Below are 25,518 nucleotides of genomic sequence, written 5' to 3' on the forward strand. Positions count from 1 at the left end.
ATATTCCCTGCAACTACCGTACTTCTTCGGGAGAGACGTTACCAAGGGTCCTACATAAAGGGGTTGTCCAGGATTCTGAAAAAAACTGCAGGGAAGATGATTATAAAAAAAAATAAAATAGTACTCACCTCTATAGCTCCAGTTGCTCTTACGGTCCCTGTTGGTCCTGCAGTAATAATATGCCACACATGACCGCTGCGGACAATCACTGGTCTTAACGGTCTTGTGCTATAGATAGTGGCAAGTTGAGGACATTACATCTCTGTAGTGATGATGGATCACAGCAAACAAACTGCAACAAGCCAACTTTTAAGATATTAAGTCTTTGTATCTATGTATTGATTTGCATTTGTACATTTTATATTTACCACCAGATAAAACAGTGGAAGGCTTTCTGAAAAGTATGCACATGGAACTTTCCAACTCCAGCCAGGACACTTCCATCCATACGGCATGTGCCCTATTTCTCCAACCAGGGATACCTATTTCCCCTCAGTTTACTGAGCATGTTACACAATGGGCACAATGGGCAAACGGCAGCATTCAGCCGACCAACTTCACTGAGCACAACGGGACAAGCAGCCAAATAAACCAGTGGGTACAGAGGAACACAGGAGGTGAGTTATTACTCTCCAGTCCCTACGCCCATACGCACCTCCAACGTTCTTCTTCCACTTCTAATACATATTTAGGGGTAAGGGGAAAGGGGCAACCATTTTTATTTTTCAAGGTCAAAAATGCCAAGGCTGGATGTTATTTAGACGCCTATGGTAAAATATTTGAATGTCAATGTCTGTGTATGGCATGTTCTGTGAATTTTTTTTTTTCAGGCTTTTTTCCCCCCAGACATTTTGCACAAAATGTTCAATGGAGTTGTTAACAAATATTCAAAACACAGAAATGATAGTACGGCAGAAGAAACCCTACCATGTTCACACTATCCATTTGTCTCGCATCTTTTTGTTGTGATTTTTTCAAAAATGCTGCAAAAACGCTCAATTTTCAAAGCCTCTGTCACTCCAGGTCTATTTCCACCTATTTATTTTACTCACTTATATAGCGCCCTTAATTCCACAGCGCTTTACAGACATTATTGGCACTGTCCCCATTGGGGCTCACAATCTAGATTCCCTATCAGCATGTCTTTGGAGTGTGGGAGGAAACCGGAGAACCCAGAGAAAACCCACGCAAACACGGGGAGAACATACAAACTTCTGACAGATGTTGTCCTTAGTGGGATTTGAACCCAGAACATATTGCCACCTTCTCCTGCTTAACTGACTGTCTTTATGCCATACTTCAGGCAAAGGAGCAGGGAATGGAGCTGGAGAGATAGAGGCTTGAGATCCACTATAGCACAGCTCTTGAGACTCATTTAAATATCAATAGATTCACAGATTTCTCAGTAATGGAGGAACGGACTGACCATATAAAGGTATTGCTGGACTTGTCATTGAGCTTCAAGCAAACATACATAGTTTGGGGGGTGAAATCCTGCTGACAGATTCCCTTTAAAGATAGCTGTTTTTTCATAAACGTTTGACATTTCATAGTGACTTGTAAGAAATTTTCAACAGCAAGGGTCATTGTATGCCAAGACCCCAATGATCTGCTACAGAAAAGAGAAAGAAGTGCTCACCTGTGCATTGTGGTTGAGTGGTCAGGATTAGAGTTGAGCGAATTTGATCAGGTCCCTGCTTATTCGGCAAGCTATAGCACTTACCGAATAAGTTGCAGAGGGAACCCAGATACCTGGATCGCTCCTGACGATCAGATGATCAGCGCCGCAGCTGCATGTGTCGCGGCTGTGTCACGGTCACAGCACATGCATGGAGAACCTGTGTGTTGGGTACCCGAAGAAATTCGCTCAACTCTAGTCAGGTTAACTGAAGATGTGATCATAGACTTTATGAGCACATCTTCAACTAACTTGCCATTTTTGTCCCCTTCATCTCAGCATCGGGAGCCCTGCTGACCAGTGCAGTTCCTGTTTGTTGCGATTTGCAAAAATTCGAGGAAACATCATTGCCAAGGGCATAATATACTGTTTTGTCTGTTGTGGTTGTTCGGTTTAGGCTATGATTAAACTTATTTTTGTGTGACATGAGGATCACAACTAAAAATTGTCAATGGGTTCACACTGTGACCCACAACCAAATACAACGCAACTTTCTAAAAGAAATCAAACCCATTGGATTTTTGGTTGTCATAGTCTACAATACATCTTACATGTGTATGTTTGCGAATTAGCTGTATTTTTTTACATCCAGATCACAGCCCCAAATAGTCATATAACTACAAGTCACACAAGAGTTTTTGGACAAACAATCCAGCCTTAGAAGATCAAATCTACCATCAAATATCCTGCTACGGAATTAATAGTAGGGAAATCTGATATAAATCCCTTGGACTTCATTCAGAAGTCCATTTGTCATGAGTGTTTTTGACCAGTTTTATCTTATGTGCAGAAAGAAAATAAAATTGCAAAGTTCCTCCTGCCCATTGCAATGTCACAAATGGACAGCACACCTATTTTCACAGACCCATAGACTTGAAGGTGCGATTTTAATCATTGACGCAGATCAAAATCGGATATGTCTACATGATTTTTTATAAGACCTGGGAAGAACCCAACAGAATATAATACGAGGTTCTAGAAATAAAGAATAGAAAAAAATTCTGCGCGACTCATGGACATCTGAAAAAGGCCTTATGTAGACAAAGCGGAGAGTGTCTGCAAGGCCGATTTCACACGTACGTTTATTTTCAGTACTGAAAAAAACTGTATCGGAGATATCCGCGTCCGTGTGTGTACTATGTGTGGCAACCGTGTGCCACCCGTGTGCAGCATCAGTACCACAAGGACAGGTCCTGGGGAAGAAGTGCTACTGTAAGCGCTGTTCCCCAGCGGCAGGTGCTGAAGCCGACTCTCATCATTCTCCCCTGCTCTGTCCGAACGATAGCAGGTGGGGGCTTTTGGGACTCTTACCCCATCATCCGACACCTGGTGCCTCTAATAACAGTGACAGTAGGTGCGGAGGATGGGGTATTCCACAGCCGCCAGCTGCGATCTAAGGAAATGAATGAAAAACCTGTCGTGGGTTCTCCTCTATTTTCTTGAACCAACCAGGCAAACCTCACAGCTGGGGGCTGCAACCCTCTGCTGTCAGCTTCAGCAAGGCTAATTATCAAGAATAGAGGGGTCCCCACGCTGTTTTTTTAATTATTTAAATAAATAATTTTAAAAAATGGTGATCCCACCCTTTTTTGACAACCAGCCTTGCTAAAGCTCACAGCTGGGAGCTGATATTCTCAGACTGATAAGGGGCCATTGGTATAGGCCCCCCAGCCTAAAAACAGCAGCCCGCAGCTGCCCAGAAAAGGCGCATCTATTAGATGTGCCTATTCTGGTGCTTTGCCTGGCTTTCCCCCTTGCCCTGTAATTGTGGCAAGTGGGGTTAATATTTGTGGGGTTGTTGTCACCTCTGTAATGTCAGGTGACATCAAGCCCACGGCGTAGTAATGGAGATTACTGCATGGGTCGATGTTCTCAGAACCAGGGCGAAACGGACTAGAGAATCCCCAGGTACAGAGAGTCTGAACATGGAGAACACTGCGGTACCGCCTAAGGCGCTATTACCCCGTAATGTACTGGAGGACATGGAACGGAGTGCAGGGAAAGAGCAGAATGAGAACTGCATAGGACTTGTTGTTGATGTTGTTACTGACAAAAATGAGCTGCCAAGTTATTCAAGTAAAGTTTCACATGTTACATTTGAACTGGACTGTGTCTCAATTCTTGTGAAGCCAGTTGCAGAAAGGCCTCAGCACCACAGTGGTATCCCTGATGGCGCAGCGGGAGAAGACACAGGTACGCTGGTGAAAGAATGCTGTTTTCATGTAAGCGGAGGCCAGGGCAAAGATAAACCGGAGTGTTCGGCCATGACTGTGATTCTGGCACTCCCTTACATATGGTTAGGTGATAAATGTATTCAATGAGACAACCCCTTTAAGTGTATACCAGTTTGTCCACTGTATTTTAAGAGAAGGATATAATTAAATTTTAAGCAGTTTGCGCTGATTTTTACAGGCGGAGTAAAGACACTGGTGCCTGGTGGAAATTTTGGGTCCGGTTATACACAGATCGCACTTGTGAGCACAATGTATTACAGAAGCAAATGGAAAACAAAATTCTCTTTCGCGGACACCCAGACATTGCCTTTCATTAGTGCAGATGGATCAGTGGTTAAAGTTCCCATGATGCATCAGACTGTGGATGTAAACTACGGTAAGGAAGAACTGCTGTTCTAGTAATCGCAATATCATGGAATAAAATCAACATTCACATGTCCGGAATCGCAGGGCCGCCAGATGCGTGTTACCACACATAGTGGAGACGGGGTTTCATAAAATCCCCTCCACTATGCTGTAACATCTGGACGCTGCGGATTGAACGCTGCGGCTCCATGCTGTGTTCAATCCGCAGCTATTCCGGATGTAATACGGCCCGTGGACACATACCCTTAGGCTGCCGTCACACTAGCAGTATTTGGTCAGTATTTTACATCAGTATTTGTAAGCCAAAACCAGGAGTGGAACAAATAGAGGAAAAGTATAATAGAAACAAATGCACCACTTCTGCATTTATCACCCACTCCTGGTTTTGGCTTACAAATACTGATGTAAAATACTGACCAAATACTGCTAGTGTGACAGCAGCCTAAGAGCCTCCTTTATCAAAGTGTCTAAAAGGAAAACTGGCTTTGTTACTCATAGCAACAAGTCACAGCGCAGCTTTCATTTCATAAACTGATCTGGTAAAATGAGAACTGCTCTTTGATTGGTGACTTTTTCATCTAAAAATTGACAAAAGTCACCAAATCTTTGTGATATTTTAAACACTTTTACGCCAGAATTCTAGCAAGATCTGTTCAATGAATCTGGGCTGAAGCTCTATCCTAACGAGGGACTAAATATTTGCTGGTGGGCCACCTCTCTGATGACCAGAATGATTAGGGCTAGGTCTACTCAGTAACATTTGCTGCAACACAGGTCACACAGAAAGAAAACACTGTATGCTGCTGAAAGATCAATGCATAACGAAGGATAAATGGGGTCCCACTGTGACCTGTGGAGTACCGCATTTATTATGCTTTGCTTATATTGCGCCTTTACATTCTGCAGCCTATGCTGCTGTGCACATGCCCATGTTTTTACACGGGCCGTGTGCCAATGTAAACCAAACGGAGACATTTTCTTTTTTTCCAGCAGCACAGGGCCAATACAAGTCTATGGGCGAATTTAAAACACATACCGCACAGGGATGGCATCCGTGGGCTGTAAGTGCTTAACATCCCAAAGTATAGGAGAAACTTTCTAATTTCTTTTTCTTGGCCATACCAGAAAAACAGGGATGGCGAGACTGATCCAAAACACTAATGAAACCGGTACTGGTGAGTTTTTTACCTCACTATTTGTAAGCCAAGGAGTAGAATAGTTAGGCCGGGATCACACATACGTGAGATACGTGCGAGTCTCGCAGGTGAAAACCCAGCTCTGGCGCCGGCACTCCGGAGCGGAGCGTGCAGCTCCATGTATTGCTGTGCGGCTGCACGCTCCTCTCCCAAGTGCCGGCGCCAGAGCTGGGTTTTCACCTGCGAGACTCCGCTATATCTCGCATATGTGTGATCCCGGCCATAGAGGAAAAGTAAAATAGAAACATGTCACCACTTCTGAATTTTTTACCCATTCCTGGTTTTGGCTTATAAATACTGAGGTAAAATACTGACCAAATACTGAACAAGTGAATGTGGCTAATGCTGCATTTTAGCATCAGAATAGTGCAATCACCGTGTAGCCTCAGGTCACATGTATATGTTCGGTATTTGGTCAGTATTTTACCTCAGTATTTGTAAATCAAAATCAGGAGTGGGAGAAAAATACAGAAGTGGTGATGTGTTTTTATTCTACTTTTCCTCTGATTGTTCCACTCCTGGATATTTCTCTTCTCAAACTGGCGGCTATAGATTCTGTTGGTGGTTAAAAAAATGTTCCAAAGCCTGAAGATATGAACATATGAATAGCAAGTGATTTTTATATAGAAATGAAGATGCACATGTTCATTCTTTTGTGCGTTTTTCATGCTGTTTTCATGGAGGAATCTGTTTGAAAGATGTTGTGGGCACATTTCCTACCCCCTTTTCCTTAGGTAGTTACCACTTGAAAAATTCGTCTTTTTGGAATGCCTCTAAGGCCAGTCTCACACGTCCAGATAATTCCGGTACCGGAAAAATCGGTACCGGAGTTATCCGTGTCCGTGTGCCCCTGCGTTTCTGTGGCACATCAGTGCGGCACACGTGTGCTGCCTGTGTGCCGACTGGGTACCACACGCACCCTTCTAGGAGACAGCGCTAGAGATAAGCGCTGTCCCCCCCACGTGGTGCTGAAGCCGCCATTCATATCTTCTCTGCAGCAGCGTTTGCTGTAGAGAAGATATGAATAATCCTTTTTTTTGTTTCTCGTGTTTAACATAAAGATCCATGTCCCCACCCCCTGTGCGCCCGCCCGCTGTTATTAAAATACTCACCCGCCTCCCTCGCAGTGTCCTGTCCTGGCCGCAGCTTCTACTGTATGAGCGGTCATGTGGGGCCGCCGATTACAGTCATGAATATGCGGCTCCACCTCCCATAGGGGTGGAGCCGCATATTCATTTCTGTAATGGGCGGCTGTTATGACCTGGTGGGTACAGAGCAGTACTGAGATTACCTGGTGGGCAAAACCAATCATGGACTCACTACGGAGCAGCACTGAAATGACCTGGTGGGTAAAACAAAAATAGGACTAGCTCTGAGGAGGTGGTAACTTTACTGACCGCAATCCTACTCCTAACACCAACACTAGAAATAGCCGTGGAGCGTACCTAACTCTGCCTAGACGCCTCTGCACAGCCTAAGAACTAGCTACCCCTAAAGATGGAAACAGAAAGCTATCTCGCCTCAGAGAAACCCCCAAAGGAAGATAGCCCCCCACAAATATTGACGGTGAGTGGAGAGGGAAATGACAAACTCAGAAATGAAACTAGATTTTTTAGCAAAGGAGGCCAACACTATCTAAATAGACAGAGATAGGATAGGTTGCTGTGCGGTCAGTATAAAAACTAAAAGTCCACGCAGAGTTTACAAAAATAACCACCACACCGACTCACGGTGTGGAGGGGCAAATCTGCGACCCCAGAGCTTCCAACTAGCCGGAATATTTCATAATGACAAGCTGGACAAAGAGACATAAATTGAACTGAACAGAAGGTCATAAGCAGGAAAACACCCAAAAAGTAGCAGACTTATCTTAAGCTGAAAATGGACTGGCCAACAGAGAACTTCCAGGAAAGGACTGAATCCACAGGAAATACATTGACAGCTGGCATCCACTAAAGCCAAAAGCCCAGTTAAATAACAAGGCCAGGAAACCGATTAGTGAACGCAGCTGCTAAGTTACACTTGAAACCACCAGAGGGAGCCCAAGAGCAGAACTCCCAAAAATACCATTCGCAACTACAGGATTGAGCCCAAGAACGGAATTCACAACAGTACCCCCCCCCCCCTTGAGGAGGGGTCACCGAACCCTCACCAGAGCCCCCAGGCCGATCGGGACGAGCCAAATGAAAAGCACGTACCAAATCGGCAGCATGGACATCAGAGGCAAAAACCCAAGAGTTATCCTCCTGGCCATAACCCTTCCACTTGACCAAATACTGAAGTTTCCGCCTTGAAAGACGAGAATCCAAAATCTTCTCCACCACATATTCCAGCTCCCCCTCAACCAACACCGGAGCAGGAGGGTCAACGGAGGGAACCATGGGCACCACATATCTCCGCAACAAAGATCTATGGAACACATTATGAATGGAAAACGAAGCTGGAAGGGCCAAACGAAAAGACACCGGATTGATAATTTCCGAAATCCTATAAGGACCAATAAAACGAGGTTTGAACTTAGGGGAAGAGACCTTCATAGGAACATGACGAGAAGACAACCAGACCAAATCCCCAACCTGAAGCCGGGGACCAACGCACCGACGGCGGTTAGCAAAAGTTGAGCCTTTTCCTGAGACAATGTTAAATTGTCCACCACATGAGTCCAAATCCGCTGCAACCTGTCCACCACAGAATCCACCCCAGGACAGTCCGAAGACTCAACCTGCCCTGAAGAAAAACGAGGATGAAAACCGAAATTGCAAAAAAAAAGGCGAAACCAAAGTAGCCGAACTAGCCCGATTATTAAGGGCAAACTCGGCCAACGGCAAGAAGGTAACCCAATCATCCTGATCAGCAGACACAAAGCATCTCAAGTAGGTTTCCAAGGTCTGATTGGTTCGCTCCGTCTGTCCATTTGTCTGAGGGTGAAATGCCGAAGAAAAAGACAAATTAATGCCCATTCTACCACAAAAGGACCGCCAAAACCTAGAAACAAACTGGGTACCTCTGTCAGACACAATATTCTCCGGAATACCATGCAAACGAACCACATGCTGGAAAAACAAAGGAACCAAATCAGAGGAGGAAGGCAACTTAGGCAAAGGTACCAAATGGACCATTTTAGAAAACCGGTCACAAACCACCCAGATGACAGACATCTTCTGAGACACAGGAAGATCGGAAATAAAATCCATGGAAATATGCGTCCAGGGCCTCTCAGGGATAGGCAAGGGCAAAAGCAACCCAATAGCAGGAGAACAGCAGGGCTTAGCCCAAGCACAAATTCCACAGGACTGCACGAAGGAACGCACATCCCGTGACAAAGAAGGCCACCAAAAGGACCTGGCAACCAAATCTCTGGTTCCAAAGATCCCAGGATGACCAGCCAACACCGAACAATGGATCTCAGAAATCACCTTATTAGTCCATCTATCAGGAACAAACAATTTCCCCACAGGACAGCGGTCGGGTCTATCAGCCTGAAACTCCTGAAGCACCCGCCGCAAATCAGGGGAGATAGCAGAAAGAATCACCCCCTCTTTGAGAATACCAGCCGGCTCACGGACTCCAGGAGAATCAGGCAAAAAACTCCTAGACAAGGCATCAGCTTTCACATTCTTAGATCCCGGAAGATACGAGACCACAAAATCAAAGCGGGAGAAAAACAAAGACCACCGAGCCTGTCTAGGATTCAAGCGCTTGGCCGACTCAAGGTAAATCAGATTCTTATGGTCGGTCAAGACCACAACACGATGCTTGGCTCCCTCAAGCCAATGTCGCCACTCCTCGAATGCCCACTTCATAGCCAACAACTCCCGATTGCCGACATCATAATTACGCTCAGCAGGCGAAAACTTTCTGGAGAAGAAAGCACACGGCTTCAACACAGAGCCATCAGAGCTTCTCTGAGACAGAACAGCTCCTGCCCCAATCTCAGAAGCGTCAACCTCAACCTGAAAAGGGAGAGAAACATCTGGCTGACGCAACACAGGGGCAGAAGTAAAACTACGCTTAAGCTCCTGAAAGGCCTCCACAGCCGCAGAGGACCAATTCACCACATCTGCACCTTTCTTGGTCAAATCGGTCAGAGGTTTAACCACAGTAGAAAAATTAGCAATGAAGCGGCGATAAAAATTAGCAAAGCCCAAAAATTTCTGAAGGCTCTTCACAGATGTGGGCTGAGTCCAATCATAAATAGCCTGGACCTTAACAGGGTCCATTTCAATAGCAGAGGGAGAAAAAATGAACCCCAGAAAAGAAACCTTCTGAACTCCAAAAATGCACTTAGACCCCTTCACAAACAGTGTATTAGCACGAAGAATCTGAAATACCATCCTGACCTGCTTCACATGAGTCTCCCAATCATCGGAAAAAAACAAAATATCATCCAAATATACAATCATAAATTTATCCAAATACTCCCGGAAAATATCATGCATAAAGGACTGAAACACAGATGGGGCATTAGAGAGCCCGAAAGGCATCACAAGATATTCAAAATGGCCTTCGGGCGTATTAAATGCTGTTTTCCATTCATCACCATGTTTGATGCGAACCAGATTATACGCCCCCCGAAGGTCAATCTTGGTAAACCAGCTAGACCTTTAATCTGAGCAAACAAATCAGAAAGCAAAGGCAAAGGGTACTGGAATTTGACCGTGATCTTATTGAGAAGGCGATAATCTATGCAGGGCCTCAAGGAGCCATCCTTCTTGGCAACAAAAAAGAACCCCGCTCCCAACGGTGACGAAGACGGGCTAATATGCCCCTTCTCCAAAGACTCTTTTACATAAGTCCGCATAGCGGTATGCTCTGGCACAGACAGATTGAAAAGTTGACCCTTAGGGAACTTACAGCCAGGAATCAAATTAATAGCGCAATCACAGTCCCTATGAGGAGGCAGAGGACTGGATTTAGGCTCCTCAAATATATCCTGGAAATCTGTGAAAAACTCAGGAACCTCAGAAGAAGGGGACGAGGAAATTGACATCAGAGGAATGTCACTATGTATCCCCTGACAACCCCATCTAGTCACGGACATGGATTTCCAATCCAGCACTGGATTATGTACCTGTAACCATGGAAACCCCAGCACAACCACATCATGCAAATTATGCAAGACCAAAAAGCGAATATTTTCCTGATGTGCTGGAGCCATGTTCATGGCTAACTGTGTCCAGTACTGAGGTTTATTCTTGGCCAATGGCGTAGCATCAATCCCCCTCAAGGGAATAGGACTCTGCAACGGCTCCAAGGAAAAACACAGCGCTTGGCAAATTCCAGGTCCATTAAGTTCAGGGCAGCGCCAGAATCCACAAATGCCATTACAGAAAAGGACGACAATGAGCAAATCAGGGTAACAGACAAGAGAAATTTAGGCTGTAAAGTACTGATGGTAACCGACCTAGCAACCCTCTTAGTTGGCTTCGGGCAGTCAGAGATAGCATGAGTAGCGTCACCACAGTAAAAACACAGCCCATTCTGACGTCTGAACTCCTGCCGTTCTGCTCTCGTCAAAACTCTATCGCATTGCATAGGCTCAGAACTCTGCCCAGAGGACACCGCCATATGGTGCACCTCCTTACGTTCACGTAAGCGCCGATCAATCTGAATGGCCAGAGACATTGATTCGTTCAAACCAGCAGGCGTGGGAAACCCCACCATAACATCTTTAAGAGCTTCAGAAAGACCCTTTCTGAAAATAGCCGCCAGGGCATCCTCATTCCATTTTGTAAGCACAGACCACTTTCTAAATTTCTGACAATATATCTCTACTGCTTCCTGACCCTGACACAGAGCCAGCAAAAATTTTTCTGCCTGATCCACAGAATTGGGTTCGTCATAAAGCAGTCCAAGTGCTTGAAAAAACGAATCTATATTGAGCAATGCAGGATTCCCTGGCTCAAGGGAGAATGCCCAGTCCTGCGGGTCGCCACGCAACAGAGAAATAACAATCTTCACCTGCTGAATGCGGTCACCAGAGGAACGGGGTCTCAGAGCAAAAAATAATCTGCAATTATTTTTAAAATTCAAAAACCTAGATCTATCCCCAGAAAACAAATCAGGAATAGGAATTCTAGGCTCAGAAACAGGAGTTTGAACAACATAGTCTTGGATACTCTGTACCCTTGCAGCGAGATGATCAACACGCGCAGACAGACCCTGAACCTCCATATCAGCACCAAGCTCCTGCACCATCCAAAAATCAAGGGGAAAAAGAAAAGGACAAAACAAGCAACACAAAAAAAAAATGACTCAGAACTTTCTCTTCCCTCTTTTGAGATGCATTTAACACATTGTGGGCCAGCTGTACTGTTATGTCTGGTGGGTACGGAGCGGTACTGAGATGACCTGGTGGGCAAAACCAATCATGGACTCACTACGGAGCAGCACTGAAATGACCTGGTGGGTAAAACAAAAATAGGACTAGCTCTGAGGAGGTGGTAACTTTACTGACCGCAATCCTACTCCTAACACCAACACTAGAAATAGCCGTGGAGCGTACCTAACTCTGCCTAGATGCCTCTGCACAGCCTAAGAACTAGCTACCCCTAAAGATGGAAATGGAAAGCTATCTCGCCTCAGAGAAACCCCCAAAGGAAGATAGCCCCCCACAAATATTGACGGTGAGTGGAGAGGGAAATGACAAACTCAGAAATGAAACTAGATTTTTTTAGCAAAGGAGGCCAACACTTATGATCCTAGTGGCTTAGGATCACAAATCTAACCAGCTAAGTAGAAGAAAATAGGACGAGCTCTGGGGATGTGGTAACTGGACTAACCGCAAACCTGATCCTAACCGCACACACTACAGGCAGCCGTGGAACGTTTCCTGAAATCCTAGACGTCTCTTCACGGCCTGAGAAACTGACTACCCCTAAAGAGAAAGTAAAGACGTCACTTGCCTCAGAGAAATAACCCCAGAGATATAGAAGCCCCCCACAAATAATAACGGTGAGTTAAAAGGAAAAGACAAACGCAGAGATGAAACAGGTTAAGCAAATGAGGCCCGCTAACGCTAGATAGCAGAAAATAGCAAGGGATCTGTGCGGTCAGTAAAACACCCTATGCAAAAATATCCACGCAGAGAATGCGAGAACCCCCACACCAACTAACGATGTGGGGGGAGCAACTCAGCACCCCAGAGCACCAGCAAGCAGGGAAATCACATATTAGCAAGCTGGACAAAACTCATCATACACTAGGAAACATCTTGAACACAGATGAGCAAAAATAAGCAAACCAAACTTAGCTTCTCTTGGAGAGACTGATAACGGATGTAGACAGGAGCAATCAGAATAGCACTGAATACAACGACAACAGGCAAGGAATGAAGGACCAGGTGGATTAAATAGGAAACCTAACTAGCAGATGACAAGACAGCTGATCCTGCCAGAAAACTGCAAAATAACAAAAAGAGCCACTAGGTGGAGCCCAAAGAGAGAACTCACACAGTACCACTCACGACCACAGGAGGGAGCCCGGAAACAGAGTTCACAACAGTACCCCCCCCTTGAGGAGGGGTCACCGAACCCTCACCAGAACCCCCAGGGCGATCAGGGTGAGCCACATGGAAGGCACGAACCAAATCGGCCGCATGAACATCAGAGGCGACAACCCAGGAATTATCCTCCTGACCATAGCCCTTCCACTTAACCAAATACTGAAGCCTCCGTCTTGAAATACGAGAATCCAAGATCTTCTCCACCACGTATTCCAATTCTCCCTCAACCAGCACCGGAGCAGGAGGCTCAACAGAAGGAACCACAGGCACCACATACCTCCGCAACAAAGACCTATGGAACACATTATGGATGGTAAACGATGCCGGGAGGTCCAAACGAAATGACACAGGGTTGAGGATTTCCAAAATTTTATAAGGACCGATAAAACGAGATTTAAACTTAGGAGAAGAAACCTTCATAGGAACATAACGAGAAGACAACCACACCAAATCCCCCACACGAAGTCGGGGACCCACACAGCGACGACGGTTAGCAAAGCGCTGAGCCTTCTCTTGTGACAACATCAAATTGTCCACCACATGGTTCCAAATCTGCTGCAACCTATCCACCACAGAATCCACCCCAGGACAGTCAGAAGACTCAACCTGACCCGAGGAAAAACGAGGATGAAAACCAGAATTACAAAAAAAAGGCGAAACCAAAGTAGCCGAACTAGCCCGATTATTAAGGGCAAACTCGGCCAATGGCAAAAAAGTCACCCAATCATCCTGGTCAGCAGAAACAAAACATCTCAAATAAGTTTCCAAGGTCTGGTTAGTTCGCTCGGTTTGGCCATTCGTCTGAGGATGGAAGGCCGACGAAAAAGACAAATCAATGCCCACTTCATTGCCAACAACTCCCGATTACCAACATCATAATTTCGTTCAGCCGGCGAAAATTTTCTTGAAAAGAAGGCACATGGCTTCATCACAGAGCAATCAGAGCTTCTCTGTGACAAAACATCCTTGCTCCAATTTCAGAAGCATCAACCTCGACCTGGAAGGGAAGAGAGACATCTGGCTGACATAAAACTGGAGCCGAAGAAAACCGGCGCTTCAGCTCCTGAAAGGCCTCAACGGCCGCAGGAGACCAGTTAGTCACATCAGAACCCTTCTTGGTCAAATCCGTCAAAGGTTTAACCACACCAGAAAAATTAGCATTGAAGCGACGGTAAAAATTAGCAAAACCCAAGAACTTCTGAAGACTCTTAACCGATGTAGGTTGAGTCCAATCATGAATAGCCTGGACCTTGACTGGGTCCATCTCAATAGAAGAAGGAGAAAAAATAAAGCCCAAAAAGGAAACTTTCTGGACTCCGAAGAGACATTTGGAACCTTTCACAAACAAGGCATTGGCACGCAGGACCTGAAATACCATCCTGACCTGCTTCACATGGGATTCCCAATCATCTAAAAAGACCAAAATATCATCCAGATACACAATCATAAATTTATCCAGATATTCTCGGAAGATATCGTGCATGAAGGACTGAAACACAGAAGGGGCATTAGAAAGTCCAAAAGGCATCACCAAGTACTCAAAATGGCCTTCGGGCGTATTAAATGCTGTTTTCCATTCATCGCCCTGTTTTATACGCACAAGATTATACGCACCGCGAAGATCTATCTTGGTGAACCAACTAGACCCCCTAATCCGAGCAAACAGATCAGACAACAATGGCAAGGGATACTGGAATTTGGCCGTGATTTTATTTAGAAGGCGATAATCAATACAGGGTCTCAACGAACCATCCTTCTTGGCCACAAAAAAGAATCCCGCACCAAGAGGGGACGAGGAGGGGCGAATATGTCCCTTCTCCAAAGACTCCTTTACATAGCTCCGCATAGCGGCATGCTCTGGTACAGACAAACTAAACAGTCGTCCCTTAGGGAACTTACTACCAGGAATCAAATTTATAGCACAATCACAATCCCTATGAGGAGGTAGGGCACTGGATTTGGGCTCATCAAATACATCCTGGTAGTCCGACAAAAACTCAGGGACTTCAGAAGGAGTAGAGGAAGCAATTGATACCAAGGGAGCATCGCCATGAATTCCCTGGCAACCCCAACTCAACACAGACATAGCTTTCCAATCCAGAACTGGATTATGAGCCTGCAACCATGGCAGACCCAACACGACAACGTCATGCAAATTATATAACACAAGAAAGCGAATCACCTCCTGATGTGCAGGAGTCATACACATGGTCACTTGAGTCCAGTATTGAGGTTTATTCTTGGCCAATGGTGTAGCATCAATTCCCTTCAATGGAATAGGGAACTGTAATGGCTCAAGGATAAAACCACAGCGCTTGACAAATGACAAATCCATCAGATTCAGGGGGGCACCTGAATCTACAAAAGCCATAACTAAGTAGGATGACAGAGAGCAAATCAAAGTAACAGACAAAATGAATTTAGGCTGTACAGTACCAATGGTGACAGATCTAGCAAAGTTTTTTTGTGCGCTTAGAGCATGCTGAGATAACATGAGCTGAATCACCACAGTAAAAGCACAACCCATTCTGACGTCTATGATTTTGCCGTTCAATTCTGGTCAGAATCCTATCACATTGCATAGACTAAGGTTTCTGTTCAGAAAACACCGCCAGATGGTGCGTAGGTTTGCGCTCCCGCAAACGCCGATCAATCTGAATGGCCAAAGACATTGACTCATTCAGACTCGCAGGCGTGGGGAACCCCACCATAACATTCTTAATGGCTTCAGAAAGACCTTCTCTGAAATTTGCAGCCAGGGCACACTCATTCCATTGAGTAAGCACCGACCATTTCCGAAATTTTTGACAATACACCTCAGCTTCATCCTGACCCTGAGAGAGAGCCAGCAAGGCCTTTTCTGCCTGGTTCTCCAGATTAGGTTCCTCATAAAGCAATCCAAGCGCCAGAAAAAACGCATCCACATTCAGCAATGCAGGATCTCCTGGCGCCAGGGAGAAGGCCCAATCTTGAGGGTCGCCACGTAACAGAGAGATAACAATTCTAACTTGCTGAGCGGAATCACCAGAGGAACGAGGTCTCAAAGAAAGAAATAATTTACAATTATTCTTAAAATTCAGAAACCTAGATCTATCTCCAGAAAAAAACTCAGGAATCGGTACTTTTGGCTCAGACATAGGACTGTGAACAACAAAATCCTGAATGCTTTGCACCCTTGCAGCAAGATGACCCACACTAGAAGTCAGACTCTGAATATCCATGTCTGCAGCTGAACTCAAAGCCACCCAGAGATTAAGGGGAGGAGAGAAGCAGGACACACTGCAGAGCAGAAAAAAAAAAAAATTGAACTCAGGATTTCTCTTATCCCACTTTTGCAATGCATTTAACACTTTTGGCCTGTTGTACTCTTATGATCCTAGTGGCTTAGGATCACAAATCTAACCAGCTAAGTAGAAGAAAATAGGACGAGCTCTGGGGATGTGGTAACTGGACTAACCGCAAACCTGATCCTAACCGCACACACTATAGGCAGCCATGGAACGTTTCCTGAAATCCTAGACGTCTCTTCACAGCCTGAGAAACTGACTACCCCTAAAGAGAAAGTAAAGACCTCACTTGCCTCAGAGAAATAACCCCAGAGATATAGAAGCCCCCCACAAATAATAACGGTGAGTTAAGAGGAAAAGACAAATGCAGAGATGAAACAGGTTAAGCAAATTAGGCCCGCTAACGCTAGATAGCAGAAAATAGCAAGGGATCTGTGCGGTCAGTAAAAAACCCTATGCAAAAATATCCACGCAGAGAATGCGAGAACCCCCACACCAACTAACGATGTGGGGGGAGCAACTCAGCACCCCAGAGCACCAGCAAGCAGGGAAATCACATATTAGCAAGCTGGACAAAACTCATCATATACTAGGAAACATCTTGAACACAGATGAGCAAAAATAAGCAAACCAAACTTAGCTTCTCTTGGAGAGACTGATAACGGATGTAGACAGGAGCAATCAGAATAGCACTGAATACAACGACAACAGGCAAGGAATGAAGGACCAGGTGGATTAAATAGGAAACCTAACTAGCAGATGACGAGACAGCTGATCCTGCCAGAAAACTGCAAAATAACAAAAAGAGCCACTAGGGGGAGCCCAAAGAGAGAACTCACACAGTACCACTCACGACCACAGGAGTGAGCCCGGAAACAGAGTTCACAACACAACACTATCTAAATAGACAGAGATAGGATAGGTTGCTGTGCGGTCAGTATAAAAACTAAAAGTCCACGCAGAGTTTACAAAAATAACCACCACACCGACTCACGGTGTGGAGGGGCAAATCTGCGACGCCAGAGCTTCCAACTAGCCGGAATATTTCATAATGACCAGCTGGACAAAGAGACATAAATTGAACTGAACAGAAGGTCATAAGCAGGGAAACACCCAAAAAGTAGCAGACTTATCTTAAGCTGAAAATGGACTGGCTAACAGAGAACTTCCAGGAAAGGACTGAATCCACAGGAAATACATTGACAGCTGGCATCCACTAATGCCAAAAGCACAGTTAAATAACAAGGCCAGGAAACCGATTAGTGAACGCAGCTGCTAAGTTCCACTTGAAACCACCAGAGGGAGCCCAAGAGCAGAACTCCCAAAAATACCATTCGCAACCACAGGATGGAGCCCAAGAATGGAATTCACAACAGGCGGCCCCACGTGACCGCATACAGGAGAAGCTGTGGCCAGGACAGGACACTGCGAGGGAGGCGGGTGAGTATTTTAATAACAGCGGGCGGGCGCACTGGGGGTGGGAACATGGATCTATGGATCTTTATGTTAAACACGAGAAACAAACAAAAAAAGGATTATTCATAACTTCTCTACAGCAAACGCTGCTGCAGAGAAGATATGAATGGCGGCTTCAGCACCATGTGGGGGGGACAGCGCTTACTGTAGCGCTGTCTCCTGCATGGCACACGGACTGCACACAGACAACGTCCGTGTGCAGTATGTGTTTTACACGGACCCATTGACTTTAATGGGTCCGTGTAATCCGTGCGCTCCCACGAACACTGACATGGTCCGCAAAAAATCAATGACATCTGCACAGATGCATAGATTTCAATGTGTCTACGTGTGTCAGTGGCTCCGGTACGTGAGGAAACTGTCACCTCACGTACCGGAGCCACTGACGTGTGAAACCGGCCTTAAAAAGTGTGCACATAGCCGAAGACCTCACTGAAACAGCTGAAGTGCTGGTCTGTACTCAGGTCAAAGGAAGCAAAGTAACAGCATCTGTTTGACGCAACAAAACAATACGGCCGTGTCCACATGATGCATTCCCAATGTATTTTGTTTTTTTTCTTTGCACAGCTTTCCAAAAAAAACTGTTAAATTGTAGTGGTTTTTTTTATTTATTTTTTTAAGTGAGGTAAATAAAAGTGCATTGCAAACACATTGTGTGAACACAACCTAAAGAGGTCGTGTTAGGTTATCAATGATTGATTGGCTGGGTCCAAATTTTGTAAGGAATGAAATGACTGCAAAACTCAGAGTGTGTCTGTCCCTTAGGCTAGAATCACACATCTGTGTGTCATGTCTGTGCTCGGACTGTGATGTATTGATGTGTTAATCTAGCCTTAGGCCACGTTCCCATGTTCAGTATTTGGTCAATAATAAGCCAAAATCATTCTACTGGCATTTTCAGTTTGGACAGAGCTCTGTTCTTTCCAATACAAGTCAATGGAAAGTTCTGACGACGCCCAGAAGATGCCCAGGTCTTTTGTTTTGTTTTTTTTACATAGTTTTTGCTTCAAAAAAAGCTAGCGGTTTCTTAATTATTTAAAGAAATTAAAAAACGACCGGAAAACAAAAATAAAAAGACTTCACAAAAACAATGAGAAAACCTTCAAAACAAAACAAAAGGGAACACTTCAAGGAAAAAAAGCTCAAGTTTCTTGAAGACTCTTCTGCTTGAAAAATATGTCGAAATCACTTTAGTTTAGAAGACTGTGTGCATACATAGTTTGAGGCTATGTTCACACATTGCATTTTTTATCTTTTTTTTAAGCAAATTTTAAGCTGCGTTTTACAGTATCAGCAAAGCCTATGAGATTTCAGACATCTCATGCACAATCGTTGATTTTTTTTCCCCAACTGATTTGGAAAACTGATGTGTTTTTGAAAACTGCAGAATATATATCTTTCAGATATTTTGCAGCATTTTTTCACCCGTAGGAAACAATGGGTAAGTAGGAAAACACAGCAAAAAAACACAGGTATCAGGTTTGCTTAATTTTTGGTGCAAAAACCATAAGGAGGTTATATCATGATTTATTTTTTTTTTTTTGGGGGGGCACTAAACTTTATCAGCATGCACAAGAGAAAAAAAATGCTGCAAATATGCAGCAAAAAATGAAGTTAAACCTGCTTTTTTTTGTAGAAACAAAATCGCAACGTGTGAACATATCCTCTGGGAGTTTTTGAAGAAGTTTTTGTTTCCTGTAGAGTTTTTAAGATATTTTTTCTCCTAAGGGTTTTTTTTCAGCCTTTTGATTGGACAGTGCCTAGCTTGGAGCAGAGTTCAAGAGTTGAATTAAAGAAGTCGCATGAACTTTATTTGGTTTTACTATGAGATTTTCAAAATGTTAAGAGGAAGGAATGTCAAAAAGACTAAACACACACGTGGTCAAAATTGTTGGCAATAGGCCTGGACAGAAATTATGGTACCCCTGAAAATAATGTGACAAAAGGGACATGTTAAATCAAGGTGTGTCCACTAATAAGCATCACAGGTTTCTACAATCTTGGAATCAGTGAGTGGCCTGTATATAGGGCTACAGATACTCACTGTGCTGTGTGGTGACATGGTGTGTATCACACGCAACATGGCCAGAGGAAGCCAAGGAAAGAGTTGTCTCAGGAGATTAGAAAGAAAACTATAGACAAATATGTTAAAGGTAAAAGTTATAAGACCATCTCCAAGCAGCTTAATATTTCTGTGACTACAGTTGCACATATTATTCAGAAATGTAAGATCCATGGGACTGTAGCCAACCTCCCTGGACGTGGCCGCAGGAGGAAAATTGATGACAAATCAAAGAGATGGATAATACAAATGGTAACAAAAGAGCTCAGAAAAACTTCTAAGCAGATTAAAGGTTAACTTCAAGCTCAAGGAACATCCGTGTCAGATCACACCATCCGTCGTTGTATGAGCCAAAGTGGACTTCATTGGAAACGACCAAGCAGGACACCATTGTTGAGAAAAAATCATAAAAAAGCCAGACTGGAATTTGCCAAACTACATGTTGACAAGCCAAAATGCTTCTGGGAGAATGTCATATGGACAGTTGAGACAAAAATGTAACTTTTGGGCAAGGCACATCAGCTCTATGTTCACAGACGGAAAAATGAAGGATATCAAGAAAAAAACACTGTCCCTACTGTGAAACATGGAGGAGGCTCTGTTATGTTCTGGGGCTGCTTTGCTGCATCTGGCACAGGGTGTCTAAAATCTGTGCAGGGTACAATGAAATCTCAAGACTATCAAGGGATTCTAGAGAGAAATGTGGCCATGGGTTACAGAGTCACATCCCTTCTTTTATATGTACAGCGAGCATAAAATTTCATGAAATCACATCAACTTTGCTTGAACTGTTAAATGTATCAGATTTTCTGCAGAAACAAAACACGGTGTTTACGCTACATGTGGCAATGTCTAAAGGAGACTTTTTTTTTAGTCACTCATGGCCATTGCCAGGTTGTGACTGGTATTACAGCTCATAAATATGGATGACCTGCAAGAACAAATAAAGCCCTTGGACAAGTATGTCTGACCTTCTAGAGAAAAACGTATTCTAACACTGAATAATCCCCTTAAGTTATTGATATGTCAACATCTAGAATAATCATTTCATTGCCACCCCTCAGCCCTCCCCAGTAACAGAATATAAACTTAGCTTGTGAAATTTTTTTACAGGTCAGTTTGAAACGCCATCCCTCAAGAAGTTTACAGTAGTGGAGCTACCCTATCTGGGGAACACAGTCAGCATGTTCGTGGTGCTTCCGACAGACAGGAACACACACTTGGCTTCCATTGAATCGAACCTGATATCAAAGACCATTGCAATGTGGGCCAATGGTATGAAGAGAATCAGAATGGACGTCTTTTTGCCCAGGTAAAAAAAGCCTATAGTGTTTTAATCATAAAGGCTAAATAGTTTGAGCGTTAATAGGAGAAGTCATACTTTTCTTCACTTTCGGCTCAAAAAATTAGCACATGTAGACCCAACCTTAATTCTGATGCAGGAAAACATGAATCTCTTCACTAATCTTACAACTTACATTAATATTACAACTTTCCCAGCTTTATTTATTTCCATACTTAGTAGCATTTACTTCCCTGGTGCAGGTACCCATGCTACCAGATCGGCCTATAATTAAGGCATTATTGAAACATCCATTTTTTTTCTCATACATAAAAAAAATTTACCAATTTTTTTTCATCGCCATTTGGTCACTGTCAGTTTTTACCATCAGCGTTTCATTGGTTACTATTGTTATTTATTTTTAGAGCACGATTGATTCCATGGAGCTGTACAAGAGAAACAGTTCCATACAAAATACAAATATAACAATGACCAAACTAACAATGACCAACTGGTAAAGAGAGGAGATGGCCCTGCCCTTACGGGCTTTCAGTCTACCAGATAATGGGGAAGGAGACAGTAGGGTAGGTGAATGCGGAAACTCTGGTGGTACAGAGGTGGCAGCGAGCGTCATTGCAGGCTGTAAGCTTTCTTGAAGAGATGGGTTTTCAAGTACAGTTTGTAGGTTCCAAGTGTGGCTGATAATCGGATGTGTTGTTGGCACAGATTCCAAAGGACCCATATCCTCGGGATGTCTTGGAGGTGATTGGGTGAGGAGTGTATGAGTGTGGAGGAGCAAAGGAGTTCTTGGGAGGATCAGCGATTGCATGCTGGAAGATATAGGGAGATTAGTTTGGAGATATATAGAGGAGACAGATTATGAATGGCTTTGTAGGTCAGCGTTGGTAGTTTGAACTGGATATGTTGAGTAATTGGGAGCCAATTAAGGGGTTTGCAGAGGGGAGAAGCAGAGGAATAGAGTGGAGAAGGTGGATTAGTCGGCCAGCGAGTTAATGATGGACTGGAGAGGTGCAAGAGTGTTTGCAGGGAGGACGCAGAGGAGGATATTGCAGTAGTTGAGGTGCAATATGATGAGGTATGATGAAGATACACTTGTGGTTATGTCCTGAGGAAGAGGTAATTTGAACCTTGAAAATCATTGAATTAAACCACTTTTGTCTATTTGAACACCTTGATTTTATGTCATTGAGGTCTACTATGGATTTTGACATGTGTTTAAGATAAATATCAATTTGTAGAAGCCATCTTTTCAACTTCGTTATTTTTACAGATGGTGTTATGTTTGCATCAAGAATTTGTTGAAATTTAATTGAATCCATTCTTTTCTCTACCCCTGAAATGTTCTCAGTGCCATTGGCTGCAACACAACCCCAAAGCATGATTGATCCACCCCTATGATTAATGGTTGTCGAGATGTTCTTTTTCTGAAATTCTATGCCCTTTTTTCTCCATACTTTTGATCATTGTGGCCAAAAGTTATGTGCACACGATCAGTAAACGCCTCGTGTTGGACGCTGCATACTTGTGCAGCATCCAGATATTACAGAATAGTGGATGGGATTTCAAGAAATCCCATCCCACTATGGGTCCACAGACGCCCGCGGCTCATGGACAGAGACAGACATGCGGCGCGTCTTTCAAAACCGTAGCATGTCAATTTCTCTTGTGGAAGCGCTAATCTCCACAAGGGAAATTTCACCCACAGAATGTACTGAACACTGTGAATCCGCACGGTCCAGTGAACACATGGGGATTCACCTGCGTTCAATAGATGGCAGCGCTTTGGGTGCAGCGAACATGCGAACATGAACTTGTTTCCAAAATGCATCAGGCTTGTTTAAATGTTCTTTTGCATACTTTTGAAGTTGAATTTTATGGTGAGGACGCAGGGGAGGTTTTCATCTGATAACTCTTCTATGAAGGCCATATTTGTGCAGCTCTCGCTGAAATCTCGCTTAATCTTCCAGGCCTTATCTTGACCTCCACTGTTACTGTTAACTAACATTCCTTAATTAAATTTCGAACTCAAGAAAGTGCAACTTTAAAACGCTTTGATATCTTCTTATATCCTTTTCCTGCTTTGTGTACCTGAACCACTTTCAGAGTGCTAGGCAGCTGTTTATATGAATCCATGGCTGCTGTTTTTTTGGCATAAGATTTGAGGAAGCTGGGTGTTTATAAAGCTGGGAAATTTACATCACCTGGCCTTTCCTAACGATGATAGTGAAGAAGCCATAACCCTAACAGGCTAACTAGGGTCTGAAACCTTGGCCAAAGTTATCTGAGCACATAAATCTCCAAGAGTGCTCAAACTTTTGCATATACAATGTTGACCAGCACAGCCTCGAAACCTGAAATATCTGGAGAAGATCTGTATGGAGGAATGAGCCAAAATCCCTGCTGCAGTGTGTGCAAACTTGGTCAAGAAGTATTGGAAATGTCTGACTTCTTTAATTGCAAACAAAGGTTTCTGCACCTAAATTCTGTTTTTCTATTATATCAAATACTTATTTCATGCTATAAAATGCAAATTAATTATACAAAAATCATACCATGTGATTTTCTGGATTTTTTTTTTATTTCTAAGATTCTGTTACTCACAATTGAGGTGTACCTACGATAAAAATTACAGACCTCAATTCTTTGTAGGTACAAAGACTTACAAAATCTGCAGTGCATCGAATACTTATTTTCCCCAAATGTATATGACAATTCCTGAATTGCTGTTTACTTGTTCATTCAGTCTCCCAAAAATCTGAATAAAGACGATTAAAAAAAATATTATGTAACATCAAATGGCACCAATGAAAACCAACTAATTCTGCAAAAAAACAAGCCCCTACTGTCAACAGAAAAATTGAGGTTTTCCATATTACTGGTGGCTCAGAGACTCTGGAAAAAGCAATACAGCTCCCAAAGCCAATGTCTCCACCTACCGTTTTCCCCATAGTGTGCCCAAACTGCATTTAATGTTGACATGTATGGCACTGCTGCAGAGGAGAGAACCAAGCGGTTCTCCGTGACGTAATGATTGATGACCAACCCATTTGGCAAGTCATCAATGTGAGATCATTGGGGGTCGAAGACCTGACAGTGGATGGAACTAAACAATGTACAGGAAGAACACAACAGCTCTGGAAATTGCTTAGTGGCAGCAGACGAGTCTTGCACTTTATCTCCCACTGAAGTGAATATACTGCAATATTCAGCAGCAGCCACCAAGCAGTGTATGGGACTGTTGTGTCCCACCCATACATCGCTTAGATCCGGGCACTGCTGGAGCAGTTCTTAGCTGATCGCTGGGGTGTTAGGCTAGGTTCCCATTGCGTTAATGGGATAGCGCTAACGGACAGCGCTGCACGGCGGAATTAACGCCGTGCACCGCGTCCGTTAGCGCTCCTATTGCCGGCAATGTTAGAGCGCATTGCTAGCGCGTGTCATTTTCGGCACGCGCTAGCGATGTGCCGGTCTTTTGTAGCGCGCCTCGGACGCTGCTTGCAGCGTCCGCGGCGCGCCAGAGGTCCGTTCCCCGCTCTCGCAGATCGGGGATCTGCGAGAGCGGGGACGTTAACGCGACCCCTGAACGCGGCCCCGAAAAAGACATTGAGTTAGCGCAATCCGCTAGCGCTCGCGCTAAACGGATTGCACTAACGCAATCTGAACCTAGCCTTAGACATACACAGATCTCATTGAGAAGAGTCATTAATTGTTAAATACTGGACAACTCTTAATTTATGGGGTCTGTGTCTTCAGGAGCAAATTTTGGGCATTATGAACTAAAATGGCATATTGGAAATGTTTCACTTTGTGAAATTCACTGCATACTAGTTTCTAGAAATCACAGATTGGGCCAATAGTCACTGTAGATGGGTTCCCTGAGTGTAAAGTGGGGATTTCTGCTGTTTTGCCACCTTAGGGCCTCCGAAAATTGCACCCACAAACTACTCCAGGAAAATCTGCACCCCAGAAGCCAAATGACACTCACCTTCTGAGCCCTGCTGTGTGCCCAAACTGTAGTGTATGACCATGTATAGGGTATTGCCATACTTGTGAGAAATAGCATAATAATTCACAGGTTTCTTTTTCCCTCATTAGTAATGGAAAAAAATATGAAACATGTTGAGTTAATTATAATTATGGTAACAATTGTAATTTTGCATTTTCACAACCCAATAGTAAAGAATTTGGTGAAAACGCATGTAGGGTAAGATACTCATTACACCTAGTGGTGAAACTTCTTGAGGGGTGTAGTTTCTGAAATGGGGTCACTTGTGGGCGGGCGTGGGGGGAGGTTCTGCTGTTTTGGTACCTTGAGGTCTCTGCAAGCATAACATGTTGGCTGCATTCAGGAGGGATTGGGTAACTAATTATTGGGTTCATTTTCTCTATTAGGAGCCTCAATATTGACTTAT

At 44.0% G+C, this 25,518-nt stretch overlaps 1 protein-coding gene across 1 annotated transcript in view; it reads left to right on the forward strand.

Annotated features, from left to right (window-relative positions):
* The window catches only part of SERPINE3 (serpin family E member 3), a 53,623-nt gene that overhangs the window by 18,987 nt on the left and 9,118 nt on the right, over positions 1 to 25,518 (forward strand). The window contains exons 3-5 of the mRNA XM_077299809.1: positions 375 to 617; positions 4,091 to 4,288; positions 20,917 to 21,115. Of these exons, the coding sequence (XP_077155924.1) occupies positions 375 to 617; positions 4,091 to 4,288; positions 20,917 to 21,115 (640 nt within the window). The remainder of the gene's footprint in view (positions 1 to 374; positions 618 to 4,090; positions 4,289 to 20,916; positions 21,116 to 25,518) is intronic.

This window comes from Ranitomeya variabilis, chromosome 3 (genome assembly GCF_051348905.1).
Source record: "Ranitomeya variabilis isolate aRanVar5 chromosome 3, aRanVar5.hap1, whole genome shotgun sequence".
NCBI lineage: Eukaryota > Metazoa > Chordata > Amphibia > Anura > Dendrobatidae > Ranitomeya > Ranitomeya variabilis.